Source organism: Lepeophtheirus salmonis, chromosome 13 (assembly GCF_016086655.4).
Source record: "Lepeophtheirus salmonis chromosome 13, UVic_Lsal_1.4, whole genome shotgun sequence".
NCBI classification, from domain to species: Eukaryota; Metazoa; Arthropoda; class Copepoda; order Siphonostomatoida; family Caligidae; genus Lepeophtheirus; species Lepeophtheirus salmonis.
This window is the reverse complement of record NC_052143.2, coordinates 24,647,223-24,663,212: the sequence shown is the minus strand read 5'-3', so window position 1 is coordinate 24,663,212 and position 15,990 is coordinate 24,647,223. Positions and strand designations below refer to the sequence as shown.

General features: G+C 30.6%; 1 protein-coding gene and 1 long non-coding RNA gene across 2 annotated transcripts; one reads left to right on the top strand and one right to left on the bottom strand.

Annotated features, from left to right (window-relative positions):
• Nucleotides 1-4,579: 4,579 nt before the first annotated feature.
• On the top strand, nucleotides 4,580-7,165 carry LOC139907047 (uncharacterized). Its single transcript, XR_011783360.1, has 2 exons — nucleotides 4,580-6,283; nucleotides 6,386-7,165. It is a non-coding gene; the product is annotated as an uncharacterized lncRNA (long non-coding RNA).
• Nucleotides 7,166-13,398: 6,233 nt separating this feature from the next.
• On the bottom strand, nucleotides 13,399-15,985 carry LOC121128042 (UBX domain-containing protein 7). Its single transcript, XM_040723609.2, has 7 exons — nucleotides 15,826-15,985; nucleotides 15,384-15,683; nucleotides 15,071-15,315; nucleotides 14,347-14,580; nucleotides 13,971-14,181; nucleotides 13,753-13,892; nucleotides 13,399-13,679 (listed from the first exon to the last, which is right to left on the bottom strand). The coding sequence occupies exons 1-7, from the start codon at nucleotides 15,860-15,862 to the stop codon at nucleotides 13,521-13,523; spliced, it is 1,326 nt and encodes a 441-aa protein (XP_040579543.1). The 5' UTR covers nucleotides 15,863-15,985; the 3' UTR covers nucleotides 13,399-13,520.
• Between the last annotated feature and the right edge of the window lie 5 nt (nucleotides 15,986-15,990).

Below are 15,990 nucleotides of genomic sequence, written 5' to 3'. Positions count from 1 at the left end.
CGTCACACTATTGGTTCCCGGACTTTATGGAGACAGTTTTATATCTATATTTTTTCTGTCTCCATATAGTCCGTTTCGGACTATATGGAGACAGCAGATTTAAATAGAACAACTAGTTCAAACTCATCGTCATTAGCATGCTAGATGAACTTATGGGTTCTAGTGACGTTCTCGCCTTGTAATGTGTTTGCCCTAAGAATATATAAAGGTGGACTTACAGCAGAAAGAGGGAAGTGAGGAGTTGGATCTACACGGAAAGACATTTCATTCATGGTTATTTGGATGGATCTCTCCTCCAGAACAATCGGATATATGGATCTGCATCCATCTATACTTAATACTCACACGTCTTTTTACTCTTTTCAAGGGATCTCAACTCTTAAGGCGAGATCCCTTGAACAAGTGATTCACTCAGTCAGTGGATATTGTACCCTTTAATGGAAATTTGTTGATTATGCCTCTTCATGTCAAGATCTGTGATAGTAACTTCTGATCTTGTTAATTATTGTACCTATACATAAATTCCTCCAGATCCTCTTCGGAATCATCGTATACTTCTACATTTAAGGACTAAGGAGTTCCATAAAACGACAGAAAGATACAGTTAGGAACAGAGAGAGAGAGAGTTCCTTCATCCACAGCTCCTTATTTGAAATTCTTGAAGGTTAAATCTGCTTCGTCTCCTACTCTAAGAAAACTATTTCATTAATACGAATCTTTCAGTGTTTTTGATTTATATAACAGAGAAATCATTAATCTCAATCCTATTTATATCCATTCCATTTGTAAGTTGAACTTTGTGATATACAGATAATTATATAACCTGGACACATCAATCTCACGCCTGATTTCTTTATTACTACTGACTCTCCTTTGTCATTGGAAAACAAGTGCAAGATAATTATAGACTCGTAAAGATAATGTCCTTCTCTTTTCTAGATATTTTGGTCTACAATGCATATTCTATTCTGATATTACATATAAATAGTTATTTAGAACTGGAGAATTCCAAAATCAGAAATAATTCCCTAATGAATTACCCAGTGATGGATAAAGAGTTTCATTTCTCATCCACAGGTCCTTCGTTGGAACGCTTGAATCATGTTCCTTCAAAATTCGACTTTTTTCCGTCTCTTATTCTGAGAAAAATATTTCATTGTTAAGAATCCTTCAGTGTCCTTGATGTATATAATGCAGAAATCCCTTGGGAAAAAAGTAGAAGTAAATCTTAGACTCTCAATGAATATGCACCCTTTTTTCTCGACACTTTTGTCTGCAATATATATTATATTTGGCTGCTATCTGTATAAATAGATTTTGAGAATTGTTGAGTCCTATGTGCCTCATTTATGAGATTTTTGCTAGATATGTAAAATATTTAAATCCAACATGAGCAATATTGTTAGCAAAATGATGTTGTTTATTACATTTCAACTCAATAGGATCTCCTGTTTCTAATAAATTGAGTAATAGCTTTGTAATGCATCCTCTTGGATTTGTCCAAGTTAGTAAAATTTATCGAGTTTGTTCACTGAGAATATCATATTGTAGCATGTCATGTAGTTTAATATAATAATAAATCTGAAGCCCTATTAATACTATCTTCAAAAGTTTCGATGAGGTCTTGATCTCTCTTTCTATTTTAGGGTGAAAAATGATTAAAAACGACACTTCTTTGTAGAGCATTATAAATAGTTCATAATACGTAGTGATGAGAAATATATGGCTAATATTATAAGAAAATAACCAGGAAATTCATACAACATGAGTTATTGATTTCTCAGAAATCAAAAAGGTTCACAATCTTTAATTTTGAAATACTTAATGATGGAAGAGGCTATGTATCTGGATATATACAACAATAGAATGGTCTTGAGATTCTATTCTTCCATAGTAAAATTAGAATTAGAAAAACTGAAAATAAATATATGAATTTGGAACAATTGGATGAGTCCTTGCAAATTATATAATGTTTTTATTTCCACATTCATGCTTATTATTTGACTTTCATTTAATATTCTTAAGTTTCTAATTTTTTATCTTAACGTATGTACAAGGGGTAACCCTTTTTCGATAATCGGATTTTCTGTTATTGATTGATGAAAAAAGTATATTTGAAAACGTTTAATCTTTCAATGCCGTTTTTGTAACCTCTAGTCATTTGAAAATAACATATTTTTAATAGAAATTAATTATATGTAAAGGGATTGATAAGTTTCAATTTTAAAGTTATGGTGCATAATTTCAAAAGTTTCATAAAGATTCCTTTGTATAATATAATAAATTCTGGCAAATTTAAAATTAATTTCTCCTTTTTTTATTATTAGAAGTAAATTGCTCAATATGAAAAATGAAATATTCATGGCGAATTCTCCAACACGGAATTATTTTATGGATACAATAACCACAATTAGTTCAGCTTTTTAAATAATTGTTTAATTATAAGTAGAAAAACACTCGTATATAATATATAAAACTCAAAATGTCCTTCCACAACGATTCCCTCAATATAATTGATTTAGTACCTCTTCCTCCACCACAATTTCGTGACCCTCCTCTCCTAGAAGCACCTACAGGTCTGTTCTTCATGATACTACTAAGCCTATAGAGTTCACGACTGGGAAGAAAGGATCCATGAACGTATGAAATATATGTATTTATTTACTTTAGAATTTGTATTGTATTACAATTTGATTTAATATATATGCATAATTCGTAATAATAAAAAGATACCATTTAAAAATTCAGGTAAATCAATCCTTTAAAAAAAATCAATTTATTAGAAATATCGTAAAAGTCAATCGATGAAACTTTGAATTTATTCATGGGGAAATTCATTGTGAACACCTGAGGAATAAGGTTTTATGATACAATAACCACAGTTCTTAGTTTATGATTGTTGATGATAATTGCAGTTTAACTATAAAATGTATGAAAAAATGATTGGCATCATATAAAATAGTTAAAACTCAAAATATCCTTCCACAACGATTCCCCAATATCAATTGGCATCTTCCGAATCTTAATGGAATATGAGAAACAGGATAGAAAGCACCTCGAAGAAAAGTCTGTTTTGAATGTTACTACTTTGATCAGAAACTTACTAACGTGTTCAACTTATTGGGAAGAAAGGATCCATTATCAATATATATATTTATTTATCATCTAGGGAAATTTGTATTGTGTTACTATTTGATTTAATATATATGCCTAATTCGTAATAATAAAAGGATATCATTTAAAAATCCGAGTTTTGATCTGAAATTTGATTTGAATTGAACAATTGAAATACGATTTCAAATTATTATATTATTGGTTTCCTTCTTTTCTCTTTCTTTCTTCCTGCAGCTAGTTTAAACCGGAGCCCTATAAGAAGAGTCACAAGATTTCAGCGCCCCTTGTGACAGATATCAAATGGCCCAAAAAGAACTTAATACAATAAATGAATACCAAAAGAATAATTTTATGTAGCTTAATTATTATGAAAAAATGGAATAATTACTTTAATAATAATTTTATTTAACTTACTTAATTTAGCAAACACATTCTGTGTCTTCCAAAAGTAGAAGAAGCTATTCTATTTTCTTTGATAATCGCAGTTTGCATTCGTAAATGTATGTACATTCGTATATTAACATACTTAGACACAGTAAAATATAAAAATTTATGACATTTGGCGACATGTATTAATGGAATCGCTACTTCAGTTATTGAGTTTACAATTTTTTTCATTTTTTTGAATTGATTTACATAATATTTTAATAAAATTTTGAATTTTTGCAAATTGATCCAAACAGTTCTTGGCACAATAGATTAACTGGACAACATATCAACATACTCAAAAACGTAACTGAAGTGAATTCTGGACGGTTTTATTAGACCAAAGGCGGATTTTGGAATGTGAAGACTTGCAACTTAAAAAATTTATATGGTTTGAATTAAATACCGAAGGGAAGCGCATTTTTAAAGACTTAAACTTTGATTCTGCGTCCCAAATTTTGACATCTTTCTCCTTCAATTTCTTTTTAAATTCCTTGGTTTGTGCTTCATAGACTCCAAGTTGGATTTGTATGCTGGTATTTATTTCCTTTAGATGTCTTACCTCAGTATAAATATCTGTAATACATAAAATTATTATTTTCTAAGTATAAAGTAACTAATGCAAAAATATATATATATATTTCATTATAAGAAGTTTCATCTTTTATTGTTGATGAAATTAGATTCATGTACACTAAGTCTATTTCTCTATTTTCGGAAGTAGGAGGTTCCAAATAAGGAGTAAAGTATATATGATCCTGAAGTTGTAGGGATCTTTTTTTATCTGAAATTCGAAATAAAAAAGTTGCTTGTGATTTCATTAATATTTAAATTTTCTTAGCATCCTCATTGTTTTCCGGAATGAAAATGGGTTTCTTGGAGTTTTTGGTGAGCCTTGGAACTTTAAATTTTAGATGATTAAAAAATGTTGGAATGGTTGGAATTCCTTATTTCTTCAAAATGTTTAGAGCACAATCGAGAATTATAATTTGGTTTCCAAAGATTTGATTTCATTTTATCTCCTTCGTGTTTAGAAATTACGCCAGAAGATAAATCTTTCTCTCTTGTAAAACGAATTTTCCTAACTGAAATACGATTTTCTAATATTTAAATGTTGCAAATTGACATAGGATCTCAAAATCTCGCGCAACCCTTAGTTAAAAACTTGAGACCCCTTTGTTTAATCTCAAACCAATTATTCAGCTTAACTGGAGGCAATTGCACGATAACTCGTAATGACATATCCCCTAAGATAGTGGTTCTCAAACTTTTCGTGCCCAATGCACACCAAAAGACAGATAAACATTTCTCGACACAATTTTTTTAATTAAACAAATCATATTGATTATTATAAGCTATTGCAAATAATGTATGTTTGTCATAAATCGTACAGCACAATTGGACTTGCCTCAAGACTTGGAAACCACTGCCCATTAGCACTTAATCTTATCTGATTTGCTTGTGGGAATGTTAATTCTATCATTTTAATAATTGTTCTTGATAGTAATTTGAATATTTGCCAGAATTGCTGTTAGATTTAATCAAGTACGAATGTTCCTTTCTGATTTATACATAAAAGATAATAATTCAATTTATTCATTATTGTTTTCAGGTTTAAAAATATTTTACGTTATCCTTCATGGTTTTTAAAAGTATTTTCCATGAACATCCAAACACATCCTTTGCTATTGGGAAGAGAAGAAAAGCAACTATACAACTTATACATTAAGATGAGTATGTACTGCATACCTTCTCCATCACTAGCAGTAAAATAATTTTTGAAATTTGATTGGAACTTGGAGCCATTTTGTTCTTTAACACATGTTGAAAAATAAAGTTTTAAATTTGTTGTGAATTTGGAAAATGTGGAAAAGAGGTAACTGTGACTGAAAGATCGAAATTCATTTTGTGACGTCATTTAGAGTCTTGCTAGAGATTTCAGCGACTCTGATTTAATCTCTGAGTCTAAAAGAAGTCACAGCCTTGGCAAGGCCTAAAGAAGAGGTAAGACAGCTGCTCACTTTTGATGCGTTCTGTACGGATTGCCGTTTTCGCGATTGATAATTTGTAAAAAATGTTGGGAAGATAGTATGCTTATAAGTGTCCTTCTTTTAGAGGTACCTGAAACCAGATGTAGTACCATCCCTATGGCCAAACTGCCCCAACTACCTCTCAACTCCTAAAGCGTCATCAAAGCCAACTCAAGGTGCGACCACGTCACGTAGGGCTCAACAGTTCAATGAACTACAACAGCATGATGTGTTTAACAAATCATCAATTAGAGCGCTTAAGTACTACTCCAAAGAAGACAACAGACCGGTGTTTAAAGACACAGCAGAATTTTCAGAGTTTGTCAGAAATATGTGGAATATCCTAAGCCTCAAGACACCTGGAGTTGACTACGAAAAGGGAGATGGGCTTCGGGAACCAATCTCTGAGAAGAACAAACTTGGCCTCTCTTCCTTGAGAGATTTTGTCGACTCTCTCATCGAGTGGCAATAGATTAAATCACCTCGCCTCACAGCAGAAACCTTCCTAGCAACAAAGCAGACGTGCCTTGCCGTAGCCGATCTGGCAGAGTATCTTTTCATATGTACTCCTCGGTTTGTTCCAGTCTGATCCCATCGAAAGAAGGTTCGGCAGGTACAGACAAGACTAAGTGGAGGTATCTACTACATCAGCGTGAGACAGATCCTGGAAGCAGAGAAAAAGATTCGTATTCTGAGTCTTGTCAAATTCTCAGGTAAATAAGATATTTGTTAATAGTAAGCTTCTTTATTTAGGTATTACTTATTTTTACAATATAATAATATCATTACAATATTTTACTTATTTAAATTTTCAGGTATGACTACTTCAGTAATTCAAGCTCTGCTGGATGAAGACCTTGTAAAAGCTGAGCTCATTTTGACTAACTGGCAACCAGATGACCTCCACGAACTAGCTTCCAAGGGAGACAGTAATGCTTTCTACTTTATTGCCGGGTATATCGGTCTTTCTTTGAAGAAGAAGATCAATTGTACATCACGCCAAGAGTTAATGGTCATCAGAGAAATACCTCCAGACTCAATAACCTTCAATAGTCCAAGAAATCAGCATGTAGACGTTAAAAAGTTCATTAACATAATGAGCAGAGGGGGGGTTGTCGACTCCATCCGACCTTCTCTACCTCACCTGTCTTTATGCATACTCCATGTTCTCATACATCACAGCTACTCCTGAAGAGAAAGACAGTTTACTTGGCAGCCCAAATCCCAGAGCTTCATTTGTTGCCACATTTATTGACAAGATGCAGGGCAGTTTAAACTCTGACATTATTGCCGTTGTGGGAGTAAAGTGCGAGGAAGGACACTCCTAGTCAGCTTTTCTTCAAAGAATTTCATTCGCTTTGTTAAATGTCATGGGTAAAAATTGAAGTGCTAAACTGAATGATGACATCCGATTTTTAACAAAAAAAAAAATAGTAGCTAAGAATTCAGAAGCTAATAGAAAAAAAGCTAAATTTCAAACAAAATCTTCTGACTTGTAGACTTGGACCAACTTTTTGATAGTGCCTTTTCTTTTTTATATGTTTTTAATGTTTATTTTGATTAAAGAACTAATAAAATAACACTTCTATTAGAAATATATAGACTCATTTTTATTATTTTGAAGATTTTCCCTAACAAAATACTTTTAAAAACTGTTTATTTTTTAGAAAAACACTTTAAAAGAACATTCCATAAGGTTGATAATTTTGGTAAGAATACAAAAGCGTGCGAAGAGAAGGGAAGAAATACTTATGGCATCATTGATTAAATAATATACATCTTCTTCTATCAAGAACGTTATCATTCCCGCCTTTATTATTCAATATTAATATAATTATTAGATGCTGATAGTCGATAGAGAACTGAATAAAATCCCTAAAATTACGTCGCCTTCTGTCTGGATTTCTGAAAATGGAGGCCTAAGAATTTGGAAAATACTTACCGGATGAGAAACAGATGCCATGTCGGATTGAAAAGGTATTCAGAAAACTCATAAAAGGCAAAACAACTGCTTAAATGGTCACAACAACTATTTTTATGCCCTTAATAAGGAGTAATATCGCCAGACATTACTACATAATTAGCTTTTATATTAAATTTTTACGATGGATTTAATTCTTACATTTTTTTAATTTATATATTTATTGTCTAATTTTATGATTTTGACATTTATTTTCTTATTAATAATTATTTAGATCTCATCGGTAGAAATATATCAATCCTGTGCAGAATTGTATATTGCAACTTCCCCATGAAGAAAAAAAGGGCGATGACCTTTTTGATTAAACTCCACGTCTCGTTTGTGTTTTGCAACCTAAAATTATGTCATATTTAACTGGATTCCGATGTCAAAACAAGAAAATATTATTTGGATCAATCTATTATTTCAATATTCTATATTTATAATTTATGGTTATTATTAGTTATATGATTTTTATTGTTTAATTTTGTATATTTAACATAAATGTATGATGGTTTATTTTTTTGTATGTAGATTATATTTAATATAAGCCTTCTTTTTTAAACTTGGAACTTCAAATATATTTCGAAATACTCTACTTTGTCACTTCATTAGTTATTATTCTAAGAATATGGTTCATAATGAATTACAATTTTATGGAGTGTGACATTTTCAAATCTACTGTAAGGGATAAAAAACGTCTAAGTTAATTATACATAGTATATCTTCATTAAACATTTTGCTAATAAATACTTTCTGTATACCCTCAAAAATCATAATGAAGCAGGCAGCTGATAATCACATCAGTATTTTAAACAATGATACCATATGTCGCGTTTTTTCTCTACAGGATTATTAACTTTAAGTATATGTAAGGGTGAGAATTTCGGTAAGAATAGAAAAGCGTGCGAGGAGAAGAGAAGAAATACTTATGGCCTTATTGATTAAATAATGCACATCTTCTTCTATCAATCAAGAACGTTATCATTCCCGCCTTTATTATTCAATATTAATATAATATTAGATGGTGATTGTCGATAGAGAACTGAATAAAATGACGTCACCTTCTGTCTGGATTTATGAAAATGGAGGCCCAGGAATATAGAAAATACTTATCGGAGGAGGAACAGATGGCTTGTCGGATTTGTCGATATAAATGTGCATTTAGTCCCCTGTCTAGAATTACACGCCACTCATTATCCTCATATCAAGAGCATGGATATTCATCTAAAAAATCAAGTTAATGATGAATACATCAAGTCAGACTTTAACTCTGATCTCACAAAGATGTTTATTACATGTAATATACCCTTATCCATAGCTAATCAACTACGTTCAAAAAATTTATGGAGAAATGCACGGGTAAACCTATCCCTTCCCGAGGAACCATCATTAAATTAATGGAGGATCTTGGTACTGATGCCATTTATAGAAATACATATAAAAATATTTTGAGTCATCCACACCAAATGACGATCAAGTTATCAGTAAAAGGTATAAAATATTTACTAATTTCGAAATGGAACTCTGAATTTTGTACTATCTAACAGTCAGTATTCAATTTTTTTTAAATCTAACCCTAAAATATGATTCTATTTTAACCAAATTTATCAAGAATTATCATACACAACTCATTCAATGGCAAAAAAGTGCTTAAATGGTTACAACAACGGACAGGAGTTGTAGCATTGGATGGTTCGCAACTAGTTTGTCTGAGACTAGTTTCTTCACTTAAAGACTTGGGTATGATAATTAGGTTTTCCAATATTACATAGTCAATAAATATTACTTTTTTATCACTTAAGGCTTAGCTATGGTTGATAGGCTCCAACAAATGGTGTTCGGAAAACTCATAAAAGGCAAAAACAACTGCTTAAATGGTCACAACAACAGGGATAGTTACATTGGGTGTAGCATTATAACTAGCAATTGTGTATATCCTTCATGATAATAGTATGTTGTTATATAAGCATAAATAACGGGGAAAATATCTTTTTTGATGCTCTTAATAAGGAGTAATATCGCCGGACATTACTACATAATTAGCTTATGCTCTAAATCTTTAAGATGGATTTATTTCTAACATTTTTTTTATTAGTATATTTATTGTCTAATTTTATCATTTTTACATTTACTTTATTATTAATAATTATTTAGATCTCATCGATAGAGATATATCTATCCTGTGCACAATTGTATATAGCAACTTCCACATTAGAAAAAAACGGTGATGGTCTTTTTGATTAAACTCCACGTCTCGCTTGTGTTTTGCAACCTAAAGTTATGATATCTTTAACTGGATTCCGGTGTCAGAACAAGAAAATATTATTTGGATCAATCTATTATTTCAATATTCTGTTATTGTTATTGGTTATATGATTCCAATTGTTTAATTTTGTATATTTAACATAAATGTATGATGGTATATTTTTTATTATGTAGATTATATTTAATTAAATTTTATTTTCCTTTGCAGTTGTCATTATTATTTAATTCCTGAGTAGTGAACATCCTTTCCTAGATAGATTCAATTATATTCAAAGCCTGTTTGAACGTTCGTGTGTGCTCATAAAAGACGTAAAACTTAACCCAGATAATTTGGTGCGGAGTAATAATTATAAGTCCATGTTGCATATCCTTTTTTCCTTCCTCTCTTGTCACAGCTGATTGTAGTTAATCTAATGAAACGTCATGAACATTATTCTTTCTCTCCTACCAAGTTTAATTCTATTAACCTTGCTTTCCTCCATAACATTCTTCAAATTGATAGGGTTACCATGTTGATTTTCAATTTCCTTTTTTAAGATGCCCATTCCACACCGGATTAAAACCTTTGTTTATAAATATTAATTCCAAATGATTAATCTAGTTTTTTGTGTACTTAGAGACTTCTTCGTTAAAGTTATAAACATATTTTTGTTTTCAACATTTGTTATATATCTACTTTTATTTGGCAATTATAAATCTTTAAAATAATATACATACAGTGTGTCATTCTAGGGACCTTAATTATATATATAAAATACATGATATATCTATTGCAAATATGTATTACATTTTCACAGGAATTATTTAACGAATTTATTTACAATTTCATCTAGTAAATTTTTATTCTATTTTTAAGAGATATTTGATATAAATTTCAAACATTGTATACTTCAATTTTTCTCAAATTTTCATGAAATGGCCGACAACATATATTAATTAATTTCAAAAAAGTTTTTGGCTGCTTACAAATTTGCGTCAAAGCTATAAGCGAAATACTAAGAATGGGATGTACAAAACTTGGGTATAATATTAGAAAAAATAATTATTTTAGAATTGTGGTGAGACAAATTTACACTCATTTATATATTTTATTATATGTTATTATAGATTTAGTAAAATACAATGGTCTTAATTGTATAAGTGATAAGTCTATGAATCAGAAGGTAACATATGGATTTGATTAGATCGAACGGCAATTCTGCCAAATATCCAAATATCGTTGAATAACAATGATTAAATTGATAAAATTCCCATTACCATATGCAAATAAGATAATATTAAGTGCTAATGATTAGTGGTTCCCAAACAGTGTGTATTGAGACAAGTTCAAGTGTACCACACGATTTCTGACAACCATACACTATAATAATCTTATAGTAAAACTTATAATAATCCAAATACTTGGTTAAACTGAAATAGGTATGTTAAGAAATTTTTATTTGTCGATTTTATGCCTCTTCTAAAATTGCAATGTTGACGGTCATTTCATGAAAATTTGAGAAAAATTGAAGTAAACCATGTTTGAAATTGAGGACCTCGTGACCTCAAGGTCAAAGATACATTTTATTGGCTAAAAATATTAAATAATCAATGTGTAAACATCTATTTAATCACTTTTAAATTAGATCGATATAATTAAAAACACAAGAGAAGTAACTGTCTAAAAACATGGGTGCTGGCCTCGAGGCTTGAACTTTAGGAGCCTTTAACTCCTGATATGGAGGTCAAAGAAAACTAAAATTTTAGATTTTTGAGTTTTTATTCAATATTAAGCTATATTCAAAATTTCAAAAATATCGGAGATGGTGCTGTCTGATTTCAATATCATCAATTGAATCAATTTTAGTCGATACAAAAGATACTAATGATACAAGTGAATTTTTTTTTTTCCATTTATCATCCTTATATCTTCCAATTCTGCAATAGAATTATATTCACTTAAAAGTCCGGAGACGCTCATTTATTTTGTATGTGGCTGTTACCCATTCTATTTCAAAAATGTTACATCGGGAGTGCTGCACCAAGTTGTTATCTTCAAATGGAGATATTACTTTCTCAATGGATGAATTGGGAAAATATCTTTTGTTAATGAAATTCATGGAGGTGGTTTAAAAAAGCACAGTCATATAATCTTCTTGGAGGACATCTCTATAAACTGTTACAACATATTTTTTTTAAATAAAGAAAGACGCAATATTATTTTATCTATGGCTACTCGAAGAAGTGTTTTTCTAAAAGGTGCACGAAGATTTTTTCTTCTAATCAAACTAAAGGATGGTTTGACAAATCTTAATGCAGTAATAATCATCTTTTAGCAGCAGCACTTTTTTTAATCAAATTGCTTCAAAAATGTTTAATATGTATGCAAAAATGATTGTGTCTGAAGCAAACAGCTATCTTCATGTAAATAAAAGAAGGAAAAGTCCTTGCAAAAATTCTTTTAATACTAAAAAATTTTCAAAGCTGAAATCAGAATGAATAGTGAATTAGCTCTTTTTTTTCATCAATGCCACTTGTACATTGTACATACTATATTTGTTTCATTATAAAATTAAGTTGAATTAAAATTATGTGTTAAGTTTTTAATAAAAAAATTAAATTTTGAATAGTTTAAATAGGGTAAGTTATGAGCTGTTAAATATACAATTTACTGCATTTACTTTATAAATATGATAAATCCATTTGCACTCTAGTAAAAAAAAAAAAAAAAAAACGCACGCCAAAAGATTAATGATATCGTTCCATATTCATTTTAATGTTCCCTGTTTAGACACTTCAATACTTATGAGGAGATTATTGAGATTATTAAAATAAGGGTTATTTCATAGCTAGAGATGTCCACGGTTATTTCCTTTCCATTTTGAAGTTTGGATTTAGTTGTAAATAGAAGTTGGGGTTGTTGATTACTATTAGTAACGTAGTTTTGCCTATATACTTAGTTATAAATTTAAGAGGGGTGAAATTAATAATAAGAAACCTAGTTTTCATAAAATTGTTTATTAGGTGTATAGAAAGAGTTCATAAGGAGAGACTAAAATATCTAATATTTTACTTTTCTTTGTTCAACATTAGATTATTAGTTTTGTTGACAGAGCTTTCTGGGTTCATTTTATTATTCTTTTTCGTTCATTATTATTTCCTTACTGGAATAAATTGAATGATTTAGAGGTAGATTATGTACAGCTTGCAGACGAACCCGCATTGGTATACAAAGATACAATCTTCTTCTTTTTTAAATCTAAGCATAAGTATTCAAACTTTATAAATATTGTTCTTGCAGCATTAGGATCTCAAGTAGTTGTGTTGCTTATAATTTAAAGATTGTTTTGCCAAGGAGCATTTCCAGTGTACTCACGAACACAAAGATTCTATAAATGATGTTTGATAGACAACGGAATAATCGAAGTCTTGATATAATGTAAATGAATAATTGCATTTCTACCTATCACTATATCCACATTTTAAAAATACTAACCTGATGTATGGACATTATATCTTTATGATCATCCCAAATGAGAACATTTGTATATATAGAGATTTCACGTTGATACAATATCAATTCAAAATTGATATATATCACAGATTTAGTTTTAAATAATATTTATGTATAGAAGATTTATTCAGAAAATGAAATTAGTTATTCGTTGTTTTTTTTTTTTTTCAAATTTACATGAATTAAAAAAATAGGTCGAAATAAATATTTAAATAAATAGAATTATAGGCTATCTTTTTTGGACAAACAAGGTCTCTTGTGGATATAAGCCATGCTCACTGAGAGTTTTTTCATCATCAAGATCCGTTATTATTCGTCGAGGAAAATTTGTCACAATTTCATGGGTCTCTGAAGGGAAACCTTTTGATACGATATATAATATGATAGCCTAGAATCAGAATGTAAAAAAGTAATTATTTTTATACAAAAAGGGAGATAATGATTATATATTAATTACTCACAATTAATTTGCTAGTTGATGGAAAATCTTTAGATTCCCTTGCTCCGTCGGGGAATCTAATCATAATACTGGAGATAGGATCATCACTTTTACCCAAATATTCCTCCCATTTCCGTAAAGGTTCATTTGTTTTTGAAACACCTATTAATAGTAAAATGATGATGTTAAAATAGATCAACAAAAGGTTTTTCACTTCAAAATGAATTAAAAAGGCATTACTAGGCGTAGATGGGATTGAAGACTTGCTCAATTTAGAAGAAGTATCTTTAACAGAACTAAGGAAGGACGATGAGTTGGAGTCGTCGTCATATGTAACATCAACCTCAGAATCAGAATCCATGTTTTTTACCTTTTCTTTTGAAGCCTCAAGAGATGCCTTTATGGCCATAGCAATCTGATCTTCTTCAGTTGCATCTACCACACTGAAATCCTAGTTAATAAAATTAAAGTATATTAACAAATTTGATATATATTTCTACAAATGAAGTTAACAAAATATATTTCAAGATAAATTATTAGGCCAATAAATATTGTTAACTCTTCTGCCCATCTTACAGTTCAACACTAAGATCTCATAAAAATCAACTAAACTTACAGAGACATCAGACTTAAACTTTTTGTTTGGAGGAAGGTCAGAGTCTTTGGGAGATTCGAGAGATGAACGTAAAGAAAGGAATTCAGTTACTAAATCACAGAAAGTAGTGGAATCGAATTTGTTCCATTCAACAAGTTTTTCTCCAGTTCGTGGATCAATTACAGATACATAAGGATAGTTAACCACAGGATAAAAAGTTAAATACCTTTGAGCGTCTTCACATTCAACGTATTGCTGAAAAATACAAGATATTCATCGATTTTGAAAATTATTGACATTGCCATTAAAAAGATAGGAATCAAAGAGCGAGATAATTCAATTGTAAATCCAAATCTAACTTAAAATTATGAGCAAGCGAGTGTTTCAAGTTATTGATTTCAATCATGCAAGGGGTAAAACTACAGTCTACAAGCCACATACAACTTAAAAATTCCTTTTAAATGACATACGAAGGTTTAAATGATTATGCTTTGAAAATATACAATTTACACATGTTTTTAATTTTAGATTTTGAAACATTATGGTCCGATTGCACCAATTTGACTTAAATTTAAATCAGGAACTTATTATGTCATTGCATTTCAGGTGACAATCATTTAAGACTAGTTGGTGCCATAACATGCATCTTACCCATCTATGTTTTAAATTAAAATTATGAATTTACGAGATTAAATAGGTCAGTTCTTCCACATATTTACATATATAACTTTAAATGATTCCAGACCTGCCAAAATATAAAATGTTCTTTAAGAATGGATCTCACGGCCTCATTCGACCATACATCTCGATTTAATAATTGACATTGAAATTCGCCCGCATCTTGAATATTAATTAGGAGCCACTTTTTTGCGTTTGTAGCATGATCTCTTGCGGATTGAAAGTTACCCCTATAAGTTAAGTCTAGGGGAGGTTTAAATAATTCTTCCAGTGTCCTTTTTTTCTTACGACTTACAGGTAATTTGGAATCATCTAGATAGAATGTATAGGAAAGAGTCAATTAAACCCATGAAAGCAATTAAAAAAGAGAGAAATCTCACCAGTACTTTCATTACTAAAATTTCTAAATCCATCAAAGACGGAACGGATCCTTGCCTTATGTGGATTCCCTTTGGCTACAGCATAGCCCTCGAAGCCAGGTCCAATTAGGGTGTCTACTTTTTGTGGAATAGGAGCTCTGACTTGATCAGACGTGCCAGGTTGATCCAGAGGCTCTGAATCTTCTCCTACTACATTATTTCCATTCTCTGTTCCTCCATTTTCCATGTGCATGTTGATGGCCATTTCCAAGGAATTGTTGCATACTGTGAGTAAGGAGGATGCAACGGAAGGCGCTGCTCCTAGAGGTTGAATAGCAATAGAATAATTATTCATTAATATAATTATATTGACATAGAAATATAATTAGCTAATAATTTAATGATGTCAAAGGATTATGAAGCTCCCTCTACCTCAAAAACCAACCCTTTCGGTTGAATTTACCTGTAATGGAGCAAAATTCCGCGACTAAATCACTCATGACATCCGAAGCGCCCGATACTTTCCAACCGACGCACTGTCACTCCCTCTCCGGCCAAAACAATAATTCAAGCTATTTCTGGCTAATAATTTAAAGAACTACAGCTGCTCTTTTAGTGATACAAGGGG

What these genes read in the sequence shown, in the direction of transcription:
- LOC121128042 (XM_040723609.2), bottom strand. Translation starts at nt 15,862, where the DNA reads ATGAGTGATTTAGTCGCGGAATTTTGCTCCATTACAG. An exon ending in GGAATTTTGCTCCATTACAG is followed by an intron (nt 15,684 to 15,825) that starts GTAAATTCAACC and finishes TTCAACCTCTAG; the next exon opens with GAGCAGCGCCTTCCGTTGCA. An exon ending in TTCAATCCCATCTACGCCTA is followed by an intron (nt 13,893 to 13,970) that starts GTAATGCCTTTT and finishes TACTATTAATAG; the next exon opens with GTGTTTCAAAAACAAATGAA.